Here is a 20,918-nt window from a genome sequence, read left to right as displayed (position 1 = left end):
AAAAGTCTTAAAGACTTTCCTGCCTAGGATGGCTTTGAACTATGATCCTCAGTTCTCTGTCTTCTAAGTAATTGAAACTTGTTCTTGCCTTTTTGTTGTTTTTGTTGTTCTAGTCCTGGGCTTGAGCTCAGCACCTGAGCACTGTCCTTGGGATAGAGCTCTTCCACCTGAGACATAGCACCACTTCTAGTGTTTTCTATGTGTGTGGTACTGAAGAATCGAACCGGGGTCTTCATGGGAACCCGGGTCTTCATGCATGTTTTCTTTTCTTTTCTTTTCTTTTCTTTTCTTTTCTTTTCTTCTCCCTCCCTCCCTCCCTCCATCCCTTCTTTCTTTCTTCCCTCTCTCCCTCAATCCCCTCTCTCTCTCTCTCTCTCTCTCTCTCTCTCTCTCTCTCTCTCTCTCTCTCTCTCTTTCTTTCTTTCTTTCTTTCTTTCTTTCTGCAGTCCTGGTGATTAGACTTAGGGCCTGGGTATTGTCTTTGGGCTTTCTCAAGTATAGCACTCTGTCACTTGAGCCACAGCACCATTTTTGGCTTTTTCTGTGTATATGGTACTGAGGAATCAAACCTATGGCTTCATGCATGCTGGGCAAGCACTCTACCACTAGGCCACACTTGATAAGATTCATGATGACCCCAATCTGCCAAGTCCTGCTGGATGCTAGGAGATATTGGGAAACCAGACTTTCGCTCTTTATATAACTCCTGGTGTTAGGGCACAGTTGGGGGTACAGGATCCTCAAGTCAGGGGGATGCCATCAAAGGAGGAGCTGGCACCAATGTGTTGTCATGTCGGAATAAGCACTGTCTCCATGCTGCCAGTTTTCACCTCCTGTATGGCTTCCCCATCCTCAACAGTTGTCTCCACAAACATTTACTATGTAGAACTGAATTTAGTTTATCTCAGTAAGACTTTCTTTAAAAAAGTTCAAATTATGGATATGTAAATATATACCATACATATATATATACATACTATATCATACATACAGATTGTCATCTTAACCATTTTTAAATGCACTGTTCTATATGCTAAGTATAGTCACATCTAGTTACAGCCATCCTCTCAACTCCCCTCATGTTGCACATTGTAAGCTCTGAACTTTTTGTGCATGGACTCTCCTCTTCTCCCTCCTTCAACCCCTCCTCCTAGCTACCTCACAGGAGTGGAATCTTTATGTTTTGTCTTTTTGTAATCAACTTACTTTGTTTAGCTTAGCATTCACAACCTCCTCAGGACCGATCTGTGACTGTAGCCAGATCTGTCTTCCTTTTTGAGGCAGAGAGGTGTTCCATTGTGTATGCATACCACATTTTGCATGTCTTTTCCTTGATTGACACCTACTGAGTGGATACTAAGGTATATGCTCATTATTTCTCCAACTTTCCAATCTGACCTTTAGTCTCTGCTAGGTACATGTGCTTTCAAAATCAGTGTAATAATAGACCTTCTTGACGTACTACATTTGTGAGAATATATATTGAAGGAAATGCTGGCCACTGGTTGGAGGAATGAGTGAGGTGAATTCAGACCTGCTCTCTCTTTTCTTTTCATTTGTAGGGTTTGCAGTCACGGCGCAGGTGGATGAGCACCAGCACCTCAGCCGGATATTTATAAGTGATGTCCTCCCGGATGGCTTGGCATATGGGGGAGGTCAGTGTGATGCCCAGTCTCCTTTCTCTCAAATTCTGCCATATAGTCTACCTAGTGATGTTTCCTTCCCTTCCCTTCCCTTCCCCTCCTCTTCCCTCCCCTCTTCTCCCCTCTCCTAACCCCTCCCCTTCCTCCTCATTTTTTCCCCCTCTTCCCTTTTCATTTTCTTTCCTCCCCTCTCCACTTCTCCTTTCCCTGTCTCCCACTCCCCTTTCCCCTTCTTTGTACTCAGATCTCAGCCTCTTGAGCAGCTAGGATTACAGGCTGAGCCACCAGCACCCAGCATGACATTTTCTTCTTATAGTGTTGTCAGAAAGTAAGAATTTAAAAAAAAAAAGTAAAAGCTGGGCACAGTGGCTCATGCCTATAATCCTAGGTACTCAGGAAGTTGAGATCTGAGGATGGAGGTTCAAAGCCAGCCCGGACACATAAGTCTGTGAGACTCTTATCTCTAATTAACCACCAGAAAACTGCAAGTGGCGCTATGGCTCAAAGGACCGGGCAGTAGCCTTGAGCTGAATTGCTTAGGGGCAGCACCCAGGCCCAGAGTTCAAGTCCTACAACCGACAAAAAAAAGGAAAATGTTTACTTGAAAATGCATATTTGTGTGTATATAGTAAGACAGCATTTATGTGGTATATGTGTTTGAAAAGAGAGAATACCCAAACATATAGATGAGAGAGGAAGAGAGTATGAGAGTTTGAAAGACAGACACAGATAAGGGAACTGTTATTCCCTGGGGTGTTTAACCTCAGCACTGGAAGAATAGCTCCCCAAATTGTCAACTGTTTAAAATAATCCCTCTTACTTCTAGCTCAGGAAGAACTAACGTTGGTGTCGCTATGAGAGGCATGAAAATACTATACAGACCCAAGGGGGTGTTAGTTTGGGTTTGGATCCTTGCTTCATCTTAAAATATTTCTCACAGTAATCTCTTTCCCTTTTCTCTTCCTGTTTCCCCTTCCTTGTTCTCAGGGCTGAGAAAGGGCAATGAAATCATGACCTTAAATGGAGAATCGGTGTCTGAACTTGACTTGAAGCAGATGGAGGCCCTGTTTTCTGAGAAGAGTGTTGGGCTCACACTGATCGCCCGACCTCTGGAGACAAAAGCAACCCTGTGCACTTCATGGTCGGATGGTGACCTGTGCTCCAGGGACCAGAAGGCTCTGCTGCCCTCTCCACATCAGTCCCAGCTGCTGGAGGAATTCCTGGACAACTTCAAAAAGAACCCAGCCAATGGTGAGGTGGTATTCTGTCTGTCTGTCTGTCTGTCTGTCTGTCTGTCTGCCAGTCTGTATGTCTGTCTGTCTATTTCCTTTAGCAACACTGTCCATGATCCCTGATCTTAGGCTGCAAGCTTGCTCGCAAAACTTAGATAATGGAAGCCATTTGAAGGTTCTCATTTGTCAGAAGAATGTGCATGCCAGCTCAGAAAAGTACCAAGTCACAGTCATTATTGTGAAAATTGTATTATCTTTCTGCACAAAATCTTCTTTAATATTGAAGACTCTTTGAAAGTGCTCCTCTCACCCCTGTGATATTTGGGTCTGTGATTACTATGACAGAGAGCAGATGAAAACCCTAGTGCCAGAACTGGAAGATCTTTTCTTACTCTATTAGTTCTAATGCAGATCTGTTTTCCTTCTCTGGAACACAGGTGTGAACCTTAACCTTTGTGAAGGATTAAAACTAAAACTTTTCATGCCACAGTGTTTTTCTCAGAGTGAGATTCCCATATGCAGACATCATCCAGAGTTTCTGTCTCTTTTCCGAGTTTTTCATCCTTGCCTGGGTTTGTACCTTGCTGTCTAATAAAATCAGTGCCATGTGCTGATACCTAGCATCTGTGCTTTCCTGTGGTGCCCAGAAGCTACTGGATAGGTTCCATAGATCCCAGCACAGGATCTACATGGTATGCAGTCATTTTATATTTAGTACATTGATCATGGATTTCCCATTGAAATCCGTGCATGATCACCAAGACATGAATGAAAAACACACAAGAGAAGATGTTAGGATGCACTTAATTATACATTAAATTGAGTAAGTCGTTCCTTTAAAATGACTAAACCTGATTGCTAGGTGAAATGATTCAGTAAGATAACTAACACTTCCTCTCTCCTGGAGTCTCTGCTTCAAATACCATTAAAGACTATAGGCATGTAAAGCAAGTGTCTTCAGACAGAAATCAGGTGGACCTAATTAATAATGTAGTCATATGAAGACCCTCATTCAACCACTGTGGGCTGCTTACATGAGCCTAAATATTTAATGTAACACACACACGTCTGTTGATGGGATTCATTACTCTTGTACACATGTATGTTGTACTTCTATGCATTTTATCATAAGGAATTACTATGGTGTCTATAATACATTGGATTCTTTCAGGAATAAATTTCTATAGAAAACAGCAAAAGATTACTCCCCCCCCTTTTGGGGTACTGATTCTGGAGCTTGAACTCAGGACATTGTCCTTTAGCTTTTTTTTTTTTTTTTTACTGAAGGCTAGCACCCTACCACTTGAGTCACAGTTCCACTTCTAGCTTTTCTAGCTGGTTAATTAGAGATAAAACTCTAATGGACTTTTCTGCCCAGGCTGGCTTTGAACTGCCTGGCTTTGAACTACAATCCTCAGATTTCAGTTTACTAAGTAGCTAGGCTTATAGGTATGAGTCGCTGGTGCTTGACAAAATTCCCTTTTTAAAAAAAGATAACAAGTGAGGTACTATGTTCATTCCTTTTGAACGGGAGCAGAATCAAGAAGCAGCCGGGCCTGAATTTAAGTCACTGTTCAGTATTCCTCTTAGGCAGTGGCTGGGAGGCTCTGAACCTTAATACTTTGCCTAAGGCTTCCTGGCATCTTGTGTTCACCAAGCTGAGGGAGTCGGGTGGTGGGGATCCTCAGGGATGTAGCACAGATGTCTACAGATGCCTTCCTGGGACAGGACGCCAGGTGTGCACTGCCTGCCCCCCTTTTTTTTTCTGGTCTCCCAGCAAGGCTGTGTTCCCTGGAGTTTACATTCTCTCAGGAAATATAGAACCTCATGTCTCTTCTGCCCCAGGTTTTACTCTTCATCCCCTTGCTTTAGCTCCAGATGCCTCTTCCACAGTCATCCATATTTGTCTCAAGGCAAAGCAGACACGGCTTTGTATTTCTTTTAGAGGTAGTTACCTTGTGAAGATAGGTTCATTGCATGTCTCAAAAGAAAGTCTTTTTCATTTGGGGCAGTTGTAAAATTTGGGGTAGGTAGATAAGACATGGAGGGGAAAAAACTGTCTATAATATTTTGATTCCAAGAGAAGCTTGCCTGCATGGGAGCTATGAGAGGTGGCGCGTGAGCCAGCCTCCAGGCTCTGGATTGTGTCCCCTTGGGACAGCCCACAGCCAATGACCTTGGCTCCTTCTTCCTTACCCTGTGGAGACAGTTGTGAGGTACACTTCACAGAATCCCCGGGAATCAACTTGTGGTTGCTTCCAGTAATGTTTTCCAGACCTCTGCCCTTCTTGTCTCTTCTGTACTCTTAGCCACCCTTTAAGTAGACTTCTGTACCTAGTCCTTAGCTTAGACCACCCTTGTGCGAGCTTGTAGGAAGACCTCAGGCTTAACTTCCCCATCCAGATGAGGCTTCTCCCCTGCCCAAGGGCCATGCAGAGGGGAGCGAGATCAAGTGTGACATGTCTACTACTCTCTGCTAGAATTCTGAACCCTGATTCTCTTTTCCTTTGCAGCTTCATGTTTAATCATTGCTTTGATTTGTATTTGATTTAATCATTGCAGTGAAGTAGAAAGCAGCGATCCTGTGTTCTTCTGCAAATATTTACCTCGGCAGACAACCAAGTTTAAATGATTTTGAGACAATTTCAGATACACTTTGGAGTGTGCTCAGCACTGGTGGTTTCAGTCTGGTCTGCCATGTTTCTCTGCATTACTTCCTTTCCCAGAGAAACCAGTCCTTTGCCTATAATGTGGCTCCCTGCAAGAGCAGACCTACTTTAGCAATAGGAACTGTGGACATCTCTGAAGGTGAGGGATAGGAAGTCCCTCGGGGCATGTTCTGGTTTTGGCAATCCCAAGGGGCTTGCATACTGAATCTCTCCCAGCAGTGCCAAAAGTACACTAGGCCCCAAGAGGCCACGTGGAAATAGCAGAGCAGAGAACGCTGGCTCTGCTATTGCACTTAGAAATAAATCTGTGTTAGTTAGCATTTGTTTCTTGTTTTGGTCTCAGTCTCTTATCTGTGACTAAAGCAAGTCTTAGTCACAGTGGTGGATACCGAGGGGCTTGGGAAGGTTGTGGGCTGCTCTCCAGGCTCTATGATATTCTAGAAAGATCCTATTGGTTGTTAAGGTTCTTGAATCCATGTATTTAAAATGTTGAGTGAAAGGCTGTCACTGTTGGTACTACTCAAGGCTCACCTGGCAAGCTTGGGAAAATGCAAACTAAGACTTGGGCTGTTCTGACAGTGCCACCTTCAGGTGGTGCAGGGAAGTACAGGCTCAGTTTTCACCAGCCGGGGGTGGCTGATCCCCTAGAACAGCTGTGGTGGTGGTGGTAGGGTGGGTAGGTTCCCAAACTTGGCCCCTTGGCCACTGGTCTACAGGGATGGGCCTGACCTGAGCTGCAGGATCGTTTCTGGCTCTAGATGCCTCTTCTGAATGTGAGAACATGTCAAGTGTCCAGCAAATGCAGCTGCTGTGCTTGGATGGTGGTGTTTCTTCCTTTCTGTTAGAAATCATGTGCCCCAAACCATTATGGCTGACTTCAAAGTGATCCTGAAGCATCAAGTTGACCAGCCAGCTCACCTCACTTGTACTTTAATCTCAGCCCAGGACACAGCTCCGTGTAGCACAGAAAGACATATGTAGCAAAGACAGGCTATGTTCTCTGGTGACACACCCCATGCCTCAGTCCCTGCAGGTCACAGCAGCATGGAGGGCTGCTCAGGGACCTTCTCCTGTTATGACAAGAATGACTGTTTGATTCTTTCCTTTAAGGGTTTGAATTTCTGTTCTAGTTATCCATAGAGTAGGGAGGGGAGAAATGTCCACTGGCAACACTGGACTTGAGTGGAAATATCAGTATAGACTATTTTATAAAGAGGATTAATTTTTACTACTGGAATCTTCCCAAGGGGTTGGTGTTATTTTAAAGCCAAGGCCACCATTGAGGCACCGGGTGAACCAGAGCTACACTGCTTTTGTGATTATATGAGGCATTTCTCCTGCCCCCTTCACCCCCCCTCTCTGTATGTGTGTGTGTGTGTGTGTGTGTGTGTGTGTGTGTGTGTGTGTGTGTGTGTTTTCACAATTCCAGCAGGTTTTAGAAAATTCTCATCAGGCCTAGAGGCTTAGAGTTCCTGACCAAAGTATGTAAACCCAGACTCAATGGGTATCCATTCATCTTCCATTTCTAAAGAGCTGTTAGGACTTGGAGTATATTTAGTAAGAGACATGATAGACCAAGGTTCCACGCCTGCGAAATGTAAATAATCCAGCCCATGCTGTCGGATGGCAAAGGTAATTCTAGAGCCCCTCACTCCTGTTGTTTGAAATACAGGTGGACTGTGTGGTATCTCAGGCTCCCAGGAGCCACTTAGCTGCAAGTGTGCTCACTGGATGAATTTCCTCTCCTGGGAATGTATGTGTCCATTACACAGCTTTTCACTGGGGGAAACCATTACAGAGCTGGCCCTCATGTGGCCAGGCTACTCATTTCCTGCTTTTAAGAGAGGGCATTTTGGCTTTCAGAGCTTGCTTAGGTGACTAACAGCAGCTAGCTGGGAGGATGTTCTGTTTGTGTGGGAAGCTGGGTCTATCTGGTAAAACCTAGCTTTTTACATATAAATATAGATTCATGCTCCTAAAGTAGGTAGTACTTTTTTTAATTATAAAATTGGATTGGGAAATATTACTTTTACCTGGACGTAGGACTTTGGCCTTGGAATTCTTCATTATTATATGAAAGTAGGTTTTACTGTGTCAGGAACTGAAATCCCACCCTGCCTCAAGAAGGAACAAGTGCAGCCATCTCTTTTTAACTGTTTTGTAGATGACTGGATTGTTGACGGTAGGTTCAGCTTTTCAGTTCATGTGACAAGTCTATGTTGGGTGTGAAAAAACTCAGCCTCCATCATCAAAATGACTGTGCATCTTCCCCCAGACACTCTGCCCCACTCCCCCAAGAGTTTCTGGGTCAGTAGAATTTGTTTTCCCAAGTGTCTTGGTGTAGAAAAAGTGGAGTTCTCAGTGTTGCTGTCACTCACCCTGCTGGCACCCAGTTTCTTTTACCCTCTCACCATCCTGACTCCCGTATTTCCAGTGAGTAATGATCCTGACAGTTTTCTGGTACATTCTAGTAGTAGTATAGGCCAAATCATTGGTGTGTTTATTGAATGCCATCATTGTTGCTTTGTCAAAATGAGGAGAAGGAGGAGACTGTTGATAAGAAGCCCAGATCTCATGGCCCTGGTGCTAGGTACCAAGTGTGTTTGGCCACTGAGTAACTTGGTGTGGATTCATGGTGTGGATAAGAAGATGGAGACACATCTCAACTGTGCTGAAGGCATGAGGCAGGAGAAGGTTTGTCATTATTTTAGGTCTTGGAATGGATGTCCTTGGAATCCCCAGGTTCATATTTTGTGCTTATTCTTTGGAGTCGAGTCTGGAAGAAGTGGGGAGCCCTCTGCAGGACACCAGGGTTGGGATAATGGGCTCACTTTGAAGCCAGAGCATGGAAGCTTGTGTTCTAAGGGTTAGTGGCAGTTACTGGCCAGTGCTGAGTAAAGAGCTGTGCAGGGAGGTGGTCAGGACTGCTTGGTTGCCAGATGGTTTAAGGTATATAAAGCATCCTTGGGCCACACCCTGAGCCTGCACGGTGTCCTCATTCACCCCAAGCCATGCATAAGTGGGTGTTTGACCAGAGGCCTCTGGGCTGGCTCATGTACCTGGCAAAGATCCAGATGCCTGGGTCCCCCAATCTCATCTTGGAGCCTTGATGCTTCACATCTGCCTTGCTCTGCACCTTTAAAGCCTGGCTGGTATCTGTGGTGTAGATAAAAGCCACAACTACAGAGGGGTGGCCACTCAGGCTACCACCAGTGGAGTTGGTACTGACTGTGGCCGATCTTGAGTTACACTTGGGGAATAGCACTTATTATAAGTTGTGGGTTTAGATCTGGGGGTGTCTATGCCCTGGTCCCCAGCTCTGTCTCTGTGACCTATGGCAGGTCCTTCTTCCTAAACCCTTCCTTCCCAGGAATATTAGATGAAGCAGTTTAAGTGTTTCCCTTTTTTTTTCTCTAAGTTAATATGATCAAAGCAACAAGTTGCCTCCTATGGGAATGTGCATTTTCCTATAAAAGTTTCTGAAGCAAAGCAATGAAGCAAACATTCCGCTTTGGTTTTGCACAGATCTGAGCTCCTGAAATAGTCCAGTCCTGCCTGCCACAGAGAAGGTGTTGGTTAAGGCTTCGTCATAATAGCAGGCTGTCTCCATGTAAAGATCACAAAGGCCTGAGGAGTGCTAATTATGCTCTGCATCACCCCGCGTCTCAGCTGTGTTATTATCATTGTGTTCTCACAGCTGGGGAAATCAAGGCACAGAGACACATGAAATCATGAGGAACTTGGGCAAGGTCATTGTGTCTGATAAGAATGGAACTGTGCCATCTTTTTTTTATCCATGTGAGGGAATGTTTTGACCTTTTTGTTGTTGTTGATCCATCATGTGGCTTGAACTCGGGCTGTGTGCTGTCCATGAGTTTTTTTTCTCAAGGCTAGTGCTCTACCACTTTGAGCCATAGCACCACTTTTGGTTTTCTGGTGGTTAATTGGAGATAAGAATTTCATAACCTTTACATGTGATTGAACACAGTTACCCTTTCTCACAGAATGATTCCTGTTGTTTCCATTCAATAATATATTATTGTTCTGTATTATTGGCTGGTAGTCAGATTTGCCTGGCTGGAAGAGCATAGCAAATGTCACTAATGAAAGGTGTCACCAACCACTGCATTGTTTCCTCCCCTCCCTCCCTCCCATTATCACACTCTCCTTTCCTTTCTCTCTTCTTTCCTTCTCTCTTTTTCTTCTTTCTCCCTTTTCTATCATTCACTTTCTTGATTTCTCTCTCTTTCCTTCCTTTCTTCTTTTCATTTCTTTCCTGGCAGTACATGGCCTTGTCCTGCCTTCTCACACCTAAGTCACATACCCACCCTCCCCCCCCCGACCTCAGTCACTGCACTTTGCAATAAAAACATTAAGTTTAGAAAAACCTAGATTAATTTTACTAAGTGCAAAGTTTGTATGTTAGGATTTAAAAGTTGGTCCCAAGCCTTTGCAAATGGTCCTAGTGTTTGCCGTTTTCTTTGGGCCTCGTGTCTTGTGGCCACTAGCAAAGAGTTTTATAACAGTGAATGAACAGAAATCCCCATTTTGTGTTTTCAAAGTGTTCTCACTCTTAAACTGGCAATGGTGACTTACCAAAATGCTTATCTTTACCTAAAACTGCATTTAGAATTCAGAACTCCCCATCTCCAATGATAACATAAGGAGAAAGAATGGGATGGGATGAGCTTGCACTACCTTCTCTAACCTAAACTTCTTTGATCTTCTATGAGCTATTCTTTTTATGGAATGGCACAGTGGAAATTCTGAGAACACTGGAAAATAAGAAAGATTTAGATCATAATTATCTGATTGTGAGTAGACAGGCAGTCACATGTGAATATTGCATTGGAGATGTATAACTCCCCTGCCAGAATATATTATGTAGTTGAAAACTTAATTAAAACCAGCTAGCATCCACTTCTTTGAGAGTTTTGTTTAGAATTTTTTCACTCTTTTTATTTTTTTAAATAGAAGACTATCCATTCATTTTGCAATAGAAGAGATTTCTAAGGATAGATGATTTAATCAACTACAGTATTCTTGAGGCTGCTATGAGAGTCCCAATTAAATATGCAACATTGTTTCTCTGACTCATTCTCTAGGTTGTTCAAGGCAGCATATTCCATCTGTCCTGGGAAGAGAGGAGCCCAGTGTTTCCAGGCCATTGCTCTGTGCTGGACACATCTCCTGTATTTGGCACTGGCCTCAGAGGAAAACCTAAGATTCTGGTCCCAGGGAAGGACAGAGCATGTCCTAGAGGAGACAGTACTGTCCACTGGGTGACACATTGGACCCTTGTGATTGTTTCAGGTTACTGTGGTCATTCAGAGATTAGTGTACTTACCAATTATTGGGGACATAGTTTCTAGACATTCTGCAGGGCTTAGGGTTCTAATCATCTGCAAATGTGTGTGTGTGTGTGTGTGTGTGTGTGTGTGTGTGTGTGTGTGTGTGTATGCATGCACGTGTATGCATACATGCGCTGAACTTCACCAAGAGTTTTGCATCTTTGGAAAGTTATCCCATGATGGTTCCCCCACAGATACCCTGGCAGCACCACTGTGTCTCTGGTATTCAGGTAGAGGGCCTCTAAACAGATTATGGAGGGATGGTGCCTGCCACAAGCCATTCAAATATGAAACACATTTTTAACAATTTCATTTAATTACTGGAACTTGAATTCAGTCTCAACCTCTCCCTTAGCTTTTTGGCTTCAGGCCGGTGCTCTACCATGTTAGCTATAACTCCATTTCCAGGGTTTGATTGGAGATAAGAGTCTCATAGACTTTCTTATTCAGCTAGTTTTGAACTTGGATCCTCAGATCTCAGCCTCCTGAGTAGCTAGGTGTGAGCCACCAGCCCTCAGTTGAAACACACACCACTTTTTCTATTTTAAGAATGCAAGCTACTTTCCATTTGTTTTTCTCCCCTGTGTTAGTATTAGGAGCGCAAATTATTTTTCACCAAACTATGTATGTATGTAGATTATGTTGAGTATGATTTTTATTTCAGGATGGTAGAAGTATGTATTATCTGAAAGGAGGCTTAGAGGGCTCAGGTATATGGCTCAAGTGATAAGAACCTGTCTAGCAAGATCAAGGGCTTGATTTTGAACCAGAAAAAGGCCAAGTTTGAACCAGAAAAGAAAAAAGAAAAGAAAAATGGGGGCTTTGGATTCAATGATATTCACAGCCAATGTGTCAGAGTCGATGATCGAGTCGATGATCCAGAACACAGAGCTTGGTGGATGGTGCATCAGGTCTGTTTCTATCTGTGGTGCCATCCTCATCCACTTTCAGGAGATCCTTAGCCCCAAAGGAATGTTGCTTCGGAATGGTCATCCTTTCCTGTCCTTTTTTGTGGGTGTTTTTTGGCCATCCTTTTGTGCTGTTGGAGCAAAGCGAACCCCCTGGAAAATTCTGAACAGAAGTATGCTGGCCTGGCACGTTTGATGGTACTGATTCCTAGATGGTGCCTTGGCTGTGAGCCCTCACATGGGCAAAGGTAAAGGCCTGGAAAGAAGGAAAGAGCAGACCCACTTCCCAGAGCCCTGTGCCACCCACCTGCTTCCTGGGGGTCATCAGAACCTCCTCCCGGTGCTGGCCTGCTGGGGCACTGACATTCCGGCCCCGAAATCTGGGGTCACATTTGATCACAGCACCCCACCAATAAAGTTCTCAAAAACAGTCTAATCGTACTCAAAGAAATGTTGTCATGTTGCATTTCTTCTTTTCGAGCACCATGAACTAATACTATCTTGAGATTTTTTTTTTCCATTGTTTTCTCTTTTAATCACTGTTGCTGAGGGCACTGGAGGCATTCTCAAACTTTTGGGCAGATAGTTCTTGGGTGGCTTAGACAGTTTGTCCTTGGGAGGCGCCATCCTGGCTGCTTCAAGGGCAGAGTCACCTACCCAGCTCTCCTCACAGCCACGAACTGCCTGGGGTCTCTGGGCTCTGCTGGCAACTGCTTGGGAGTTGTCCAGGAAGAACTCTATGTCTATTCTTTTGTTAATTTGGGATTATGGGATGGGATGAGCTAGATGAAACAAACTGAGGGCAGAGTCAGGCTCTTGGATGCAGCTGCAGGTGAACCTTCAGGAGGGTTCCCTCTTCCAGCTTTCCTCTGTACCTGTCAGAGTTAGCTAGAATCTGGATGGAAGAGGGCTTCTTCTAGACAATGGGCAAAACCGGCTCTTGCCTCTGAACTACTAGATCAGATTTGGAAGTGACTGTGAACTTTGAATCAGACTGAGAGAACTATGTGGGTGTGGCGACCTTAACTTTAACATCTCATGATGTTTCTATTTTTAAGTTGGTTCCCAGGATGCAACTTGAGCACTGTTAAAGGATTTGGGGTTGCCAGCTCTTTAGCTGACAGTGGCATTAATGGGGTATGTACCCATGCAGAGTTCAGAAAGAGACTGAATTACTACGTGTCTCTTACCTAAAGCCTGTGTTTTTCTGGGCTGTCTCTCAAGGATCAAGAGACACCATCAAGGGGTGGGGCGGTCATTTCTATACAGCCTTCAGTGTGTTGTCCACTTTTAAAATGAGAAGCATGGCCCTGCCTGTTTTCATGACCTATCTGATGGTGGGGGACCTGGCGGAAGCGCAGTACTGGGTCTCACCTGAATGAGGGAGACGATACATGGCACAGGCTCCAGCTCAGGGCCTGCAGCTCTACTCTATCCGTTGCCAAGTACAAATCGCAACACCTTCCCACGCTCAATTTTCTCAAAGAATGCAACGAGAAAGATAAAATGGTACATTTAAATGGTACCAGACACTCACCCGACCTGAACTCAGTCTGGTTACTTGTCATTATTTACAGTTGTATTGGCTGCTCTTTGGGAGATGTCTAGACCTTTAGTGCTGTAAGGCAGTCACCCCACGGCACTAAAAGGTACCTCAAAAATCTGAGTGTCACTCCAAGGCACTGAATGTTACCCCAATTCACTGGCTATCATCCCAAGACTTTGAGAGTCACCCCAAGGCACTGAGTATCACCCTAAGACTCTGAGTATCACCCTAAGGCACTGAGTGTCATCTCAAGGTTCTGGGTGTCATCCCAAGGCTCTGAGTGTCACCCTGTCAAGGTGACAATATCCAAGCCATGCATGTCACAGCACCTGCATCTGGATGCCTGGTCTCTGTAGGTGGAGGCCAGTGTTGTGTAAGGAGGAACTCTCTCCACTTCACTGCCAAGCTCAGCATGTGGGCAGAATGTAAGTGGAGCTGTGTGGGCATCCACACCCCACCCCCTGCCCAGTATGCATCCTCAAAGAAGCTTTGTAAATAAGCGTTTAGTTTTCACCAGCCTACACTCTTTTACAGCTAGTCCCCTATTCTTCCAGAATGTAGTGTGTGTGTGTGTGTGTGTGTGTGTGTGTGTGTGTGTGTGTGTATGTGTGTGTGCACATGAGTGTACGTACCAGTACGTGGGCTTGAACTCAGGGCCTAGGCACTGTCTTTCAGCATTTTTGTTCAAGGCTGGTGTTTTCCTATGCCACAGTTCCACTTCTTTCCTAGTTATTAGAGGAGAAGACTCTCATGGGTTTTCCGGCCCAGGCTTGTCTTTGTGCTGTGATGCTCAGATTTCAAACTCCTAAGAAGCTGGGATAGTAGGAGTGAGCCACCAGCACCCAACTTAGAATTTACTTTTGTGTTTCACATTTTTCACATCTCGGGTGCATTCTTTTTTTCAGGAACATAAGTCCTGATGAGGATTTTATTATTATTATTATTATTATTTTTGCCAGTCCTGGGTTTTAACTCAGGGCCTGAGCACTGTCCTTGGGTTTTCTTAAGGCTAGAGCCCTACCATTTGAGCCTCAGTACCATTTCTGGCTTTTTTCTATGTATGTGGTACCGAGGAATGGAACCCAGGTCTTCATGCATGCTAGGCAAGCACTCTACCACTAGGCCAAATTCCAGGTTCCCCTGAAGAGTTTAGATTCTTTGAGTTAGGTTGGCAGCCATGGGGTCTGTCCAGCTGGGCTTTCCCTATGGCTAGTCAAACACCAGGCCAGTACCGGCTCCGGCTGGGCCTCGAGGGGACACTGTATGCACGAGTGCATTCTGCTTTGTGACATCTGGTGGTCAGGAGTTCTTCAGGGCCGCTATCTAGGGATCTTGGGATCTGTCCAGAATTGCCATCTTCTCTGGGGTCATATGCCATCCCTGATAGGAACTGGCTTATGAAGGCTCCCACCTCAGGGAGGACCCCCACAGCATCTAGGGGGCTCCCTGAAGTTAAGAGGCCCTGATGGTGGTGTAGGGGGCTCACTGACTTATAGCTTACTGACTGCACCTTTTGTCTGGGGCAGGTGGGGTTACAACAGGGAGAGGGTATCCAAAGTTCTGTCTGAGGTGCATGCCATACCTTTCGTCTTGCTTACCTAAATCAAAGAAGTGAGGGAAAAATCATCGGGTAAGAGATAAGCAGTTGTTGGGGAAGATTTCTGCATCGTGAGTTATAAGGTTTTGTGAATACACTGGCTGAATGGCTCTGAATTCTCATGACACCATATCACCTCTCCATCATCACATGGCACCTCTGGTGATGACTCTCCTGTCATTCCTCATCCCCTTCTCCCTCAGGGCTCCTCATGCTCCTGCTGGCTGAGCGCTTCTTGGGACTCCAGGTCTTGGTCATTTCTGTATTACCAAGACCTAGCCCCTGCCAGCTGTCTGGGTGCTGGGAAATCTGTGTCAGAATGAATGCATGTGTGGACAGCGCATCCTACTTCCTGTGCTTCATGTAACTCTGGAAATACCAAAGCTTGTTGTTTGCAAGTTAAAGGTAGGATTCATGCAAATGTGGTCCCGTTACCTAGGCAATGTGCTCTCACATCGAGCGGTTCCTGTGACATTACTCCTGCTGGTTTCTGCACCTCCTTTGCTGCACCCCTTTGCAGGCGTGCTTTCGGGGTTCTCTGCTGGCTCTGAGCACCTCTCTGGGGGATGCCATCCTTGCCCTGGCCCTCTGAAGACCATTCTGAGCCTGAGCATCTCACACTCTTTCTAGTTCTCAGAATTTGGTAACCTGAGAGCCCTGGAGAGAACTGTTGAGAGCCGGAGCCACTAATGCCATTTCTTTCCCTTTATTCTGAAAGTCAACATAGGCTGTGCAGAGTAGGACTTCACATCAGAATGATGGAGGTGAGGTTGATATCAAGTTAACACTTGCCAGGGAGATTAGTATCTTGATATTAGACCTTTGCTTCCCCTTGCCTGCTTCCCCTAGCAAGCTAGCCCTGTAGCTGTGTTCATATTTAGCCCAAAATAAGGAAATACCAACAAAAGTCCCTGGTATTTGATTCTTGGTCTAGATGAATTATTTCAGATCAGGGCTTGTGGTAAGGTGTAGTTTGCCTAAAAATGGGAAAATCAACAGGGCATTGAAAGCATGATGTCGAATGGTTTTCTTTGCCCAGAACTAGAAAAAGACACCGCTTCCTTGGTTAGTAAGAGCTCCAGTCTGTTTCAGTGGTGCTGGCTATGTGCGCCTTGTCACTTTGATGGCATCAAGGACCTCTAGTGTGCTGCCCACTAGCCATTAGTCATTTTCTTCTTTCCCTCCTATGAGCACTAAACCAGTCGTTACCACTTCCTGCAAGTGGCCTAATGTGTTCTATGCTTTTATCACTTTTCCTGCAGATTTCAGCAATGTCCCTGACATCACAGCTGGTCTAAAAAGGAGTCAGACGGATGGTACTCTGGACCAGGTATCCCACAAGGAGAAGATGGAGCAGACTTTCCGGGTAAGAGGCTGGTCCACATTGCAAACTGAGAACCAGGCAGGCAAGCATTAATTCTCATCATTTCCTGAGGTGGGGGTTAAAACATGGAGTTTTCCAGTCCTGTCCTCCAGCATTGGATACAGATAGCTTGCTCTTTCTTTTTTCTTTAAAGATAATAGTTTCTTCTGGGTACTGGTAGCTCACACCTGTAACCCTAGTCTACCTGGGTAGAAAAGTCTATGAGACTTATCTCTAATGAAAAAAGCTGGAAGTAGAGATATGGCTCAAATGGTAGAATGCCAGTCTTAAGTGAAAAAGCCAAGCAAGAGCACCAGGATCTATGTACAAGCCCCAGTACAAGCACACACACATGCACAACAAAAGAATAGCTTCCAGGCTGGGCAGAGTGAAACATAACCTATCACCTTGTGAGCTCAAGGCCAGTATGGCCTAAATATTAAGACCCTATCTGAGAAAACCCAAATGAAAACTATTTGTTCCTTTCCTACTGTTTAATTTTTTGTTGTTATTATAAAGGTGATAGGGAGGGCTTACATTTACCCACTGTTTAGTTTTCATAAACCAGCTGCAGTAGTCAGAATTCCTCCATGACTTCAGCAAGCCATCAAAGAACAAGGCAGATGTGCCACGATGTTCTCCCATTAGGATGGCTTTGCTGAGTGACCTAGACAAGGAACTCCTGCGCTCAGGTGTTCTGAAATTATTATGGTTAAATTGTAGTTCGCTTTCTGTCCTACATAACTCTTCTGGCCAGAGACCAGTTATTTTTGGAATATTTTCATTTTATTATACTACAGTGTATGTGTAACAACAACATTTACCACTGTCCACTGTTTTCAACTATACACACCCTGGCATTGAGGCACACAGATGATGCTTTGTAACCATCTCCACTTCCATGGCCAGAGCTTCCTTATCATATCAAGACAGAAGCGCTCCATCTCTTCTCCTTCATCCCCATGGACACATCAACCGTCCTTTCTTCTCCTTTGCCAGTGCTAGATTCCTCATCTTTGAATGGAATTGTGCAGTACCTGTCCTTAACATAATGTCTCCTTTGTTCATCCATGTTGTATATATCAGATTCCTGTTCCTTTTCAAGGGTGAGTAATATTCTGTTGTATGCAGAAATCACACTTGGTTTACTCATTCCTCTGTTGATAGACAGGTGGCTATCTGTTGGTGGCTAATAACTGGTGTGAGCCATATTGTGGTGAGCACTGCTGTACCAGGCAGTGTGTGCTTGAGCCTTCATCTCCAGTTCTTTGGGGCACACATACATGCTTTCAGAGTATAACTGCTAGCTCATAAGTAATTCTGTGTTTGGCCTTTTGAAGACCAGACCAGCTGTTCTGTGCAGCATTCTCCCGCCAGCTGTATATCAGGTTCTAATCCCTCCCCATCCTTGAAAGCAGTCGTAGATTCCATCCTTTCCTACTGCTAACTGTTCAAGCTGACCTGTTGGTGGTGGTGTGCCATCTTCCTGATTTTTTTCTTGATTACAAAGTAAGAATGAAGGACATGGCAGAGGTAGTTACATAAGCATGGCAGAATGTGTGCCAGGGGGGTTTACATGAACACTCCCCAGTGCTGGTCCCTTGGTGGAAGCAGTGGCACCACCCTTGAGGGAGGTGATGTTCTCTGTGTAGGGATGGGCCAGGAGGAGCACATGAGCCTGACCAGCCAGTACTCCTCTCTCTTCCCCTTTCCCTACCTCTTCCTTCACCCCTCTCTTCTCCCCCTCTCCATAGTCTTTCTTCTGCATTGATTTCATTGTGTCCCTATAATATATATTTGCCTGTGTGTATGTGTGTGTGTGTGTGTGTGTGACTCCTGCAGCTTGAACTCAGGGATTGGGTGCTGTCCTTGAGCTTTTCCACTTGAGGCTGGTGCTTTACCACTTGAGTCACAGTTCCACTTCTAGCTTTCTGATGGCTAAAGAGGTAAGAGTCTCACAGACTTGCCTGTGTGGGCTGGCTTTGAACCATGATCCTCAGCCTCTTGAGTAGCTAGGATTACAGACATGAGCCATCAGAGCCGGGCTGACATATTCATGTACATATGCATGTATGTATGTATGTTCTGGGGCTTGAACTTAGGTCCTGAGCACTGTCCATAAGCACTTCTACTCACACCTAGCACTCTACTACTTTGAGCCACAGTGCTACTTCTGCTTTTCCTTTCTTTTCTTTTTTTTTTTTTTTGCCAGTTCTGGGCTTGAGCTCAGGGCCTGAGCACTGTCCTTGGACTTTCTCAAGGCTAGAGCTCTACCACTTGAGCCTCAGCACCACTTCCGGCTTTTTTCTATGTATGTGGTACCGAGGAATCGAACCCGGGTCTTCATGCATGCTAGGCAAGCACTTTAACCACTAGGCCAAACTCCCGGCCTTACTTCTGCTTTTCAAGTGGTTAATTTGATTAGAGTCTCACAGACTTTCCTGCTTGGGCTGGCTTTGAACTGTGATCTTCAGATCTTAGCCTCCTGAGCAGCTAGGATTACAGGAGCGAGTCACTAGCACTTGGCACTTTTTTTTTAACTGAACCATAGTGTGTCAAAGATTTTAGTGTTAGAACTCTATTCTATTTCTAGTGTGTTATTTCTTTTGGAAACTTGGTATCATGGTTAATGTTCATAAATTTTTATTTATTTAATTTTATTTATTTATTTTTTTTTGTGGGTCATGGGGCTTGAATTCGGCCTGGGCGCTGTCCCTGAGCTCATTAGCTCAAGGCTACTGCCCTACCCCTGTGTCTGGATGTTGTCCCTGACCTCTTCAGCTCAAGGCTACTACCCTACCCTTGAGCCAAGCCCCACTTCCCATTTTCTAGAGGTTAATTGGAGATAAGAGTCTCAGGTCCTTTTGTGCCTGGCTGGCTTTGAACCTTGATCCTCAGATCTCAGCCTCCTAAGTAGCTAGAGTTGTAAGCATAAGCCACTGGTGCCTGACCAAATCAATATGTATTGACTGATTTGTCTTAACCCTTTTCTTTAAAAGAAAAACAAAACAGAACAAAAAGCAAAGGGGCTGTGGAGTAAAGCTCTGTGTGTAAGGCGAGGGCTGGGATGCGCAGGTATGGCTGGTGCTTAGGGGGAAGTTATTTAATGCCAGGGGACAATGATGTTTCTCCCTGTGATGATGTTTGACTTATACATTAAAGTTTTAAAGGAGGAAATTGATCCCCACGTTTTATTTTAAGATTTGGTAAAATAGGTATCTGAGAAGTTAGCCTCACTGAGGCCGTATCCAGTACTCTTTTATGACAGTCTTGTCATAAGTACCCGAAGCAGGACTGTTGACAATTTAGAAAAAGGAGAAAATGAGGTTTAGGTTGCATTTGGGGTTAATCTCAGCTTTCATTGTTCAAAGTGGTGAAGGGAGAAAGCAGATATATATGTGTGTGTGTGTGTGTGTGTGTGTGTGTGTGTGTGTGTGTGTGTGTGTGTATGTGTGCGCGCACGCGTGCGCATACACACCCAAGAACTCAGAATAGAAGACCTGTGTAAGAGAATACGGGTTGAATATCCTTCATTCAAATGACTCGAGTGAGACCAGAAGTGTTTTAGAGCTTAACTCTCTCCCTGCCACCACCAACTTACTGATATTGACATGACATAATAAGATCCCTTGGGGATGGTCCTCCAATCTCCGCACAGAATCCGTTTGTGCTCCATGCACACCGAGGAGGAGTGGACAGTGTTGTTGATGCCTCCCAGGAAGTCAGATGTGGAATCTACTTTGTGGCATCATGTTGGTGTCTCAGGTTTTGTGGCATTTTGGATGTCCAGGTGTGAGCAAGTTAAGTGTGTACTGTCCAGGTCCCCTCAAGTCTGAGGCCATCTCTAACCTAGTGTTCAGAGGTGGAGATATTTGCATATAACAATGAATGTCTATGCATGAAAAACAGAATGAAGAGATTCCTGTAGCTTTGTATTCTTTGTTTCTTGGGACAAATGGATCTGTAGCCACCAGCAGAAGTCACTATGATAGAAAGGCTAGTATCAAACTTAGAGAGTTTAAAAAAGTTCTGTGTAATAGTTTGACCTCCTGGAAATACCAGATTATTTCTGAAAGCAGCCATCTTCTGTTCTCGTTCTCTCTCTCTCTCTCTCTCTCTCTCTCTCTCTCTCTCTCTCTCTCTCTCTCTCTCTCTTTTCTCTCTCTCTTTATTTCTCTCTTTCTTTTCTCTCTCTTTCTTTTCTTTCTCTCTTTCTTTTCTCTCTCTCTTTCTTTTCTCTCTCTCTCTCCCTCTCTCTTGTGTGTGTGTTTGTGTGTGTGTGTGTGTGTGTGTGTGTGTGTGTGTGTGTGTGTGTGCTGGACTTGAACTCAGGGCCTGGGTGCTGTTCTTTATCTTTTTCATTAAAGACTAGTACTCTACTACATGAACCATATCTCCACTTCTGGCTTTTGTTGGTTAACTAGAGATAAGCACATATCTATAGATATAGACTTTCCTGCTCAGGCTGGCTTTGAACTGTGATATGTAGAGCTCAGCCTCTGTAGTAGCTAGGATGATTAGAATGATTTCAGGTTTGAGCCACCAGCTCACAGCTCCTCTTCATTTTTGAAGCTGTGATCTGGGGTGCTACCTTGCATGTCCCCCAGTG

The 20,918-nt window shown here is 44.7% G+C and overlaps 1 protein-coding gene across 1 annotated transcript in view; it reads left to right on the top strand.

The window, feature by feature from the left end:
* Tiam2 (TIAM Rac1 associated GEF 2) overlaps positions 1–20,918 on the top strand; it is an 84,975-nt gene that overhangs the window by 35,334 nt on the left and 28,723 nt on the right. Inside the window, exons 11-13 of the mRNA XM_090337924.1 lie at positions 1,563–1,655; positions 2,631–2,894; positions 16,209–16,312. Of these exons, the coding sequence (XP_090194050.1) occupies positions 1,563–1,655; positions 2,631–2,894; positions 16,209–16,312 (461 nt within the window). The remainder of the gene's footprint in view (positions 1–1,562; positions 1,656–2,630; positions 2,895–16,208; positions 16,313–20,918) is intronic.

This window comes from Megascapheus bottae, chromosome 8 (genome assembly GCF_031878675.1).
Source record: "Megascapheus bottae isolate mThoBot1 chromosome 8, mThoBot2.hap1, whole genome shotgun sequence".
Classification (NCBI taxonomy): Eukaryota; Metazoa; Chordata; class Mammalia; order Rodentia; family Geomyidae; genus Megascapheus; species Megascapheus bottae.
Note: the sequence above shows the minus strand (reverse complement) of the source record. Positions and strands in the feature narration are given on the sequence as shown.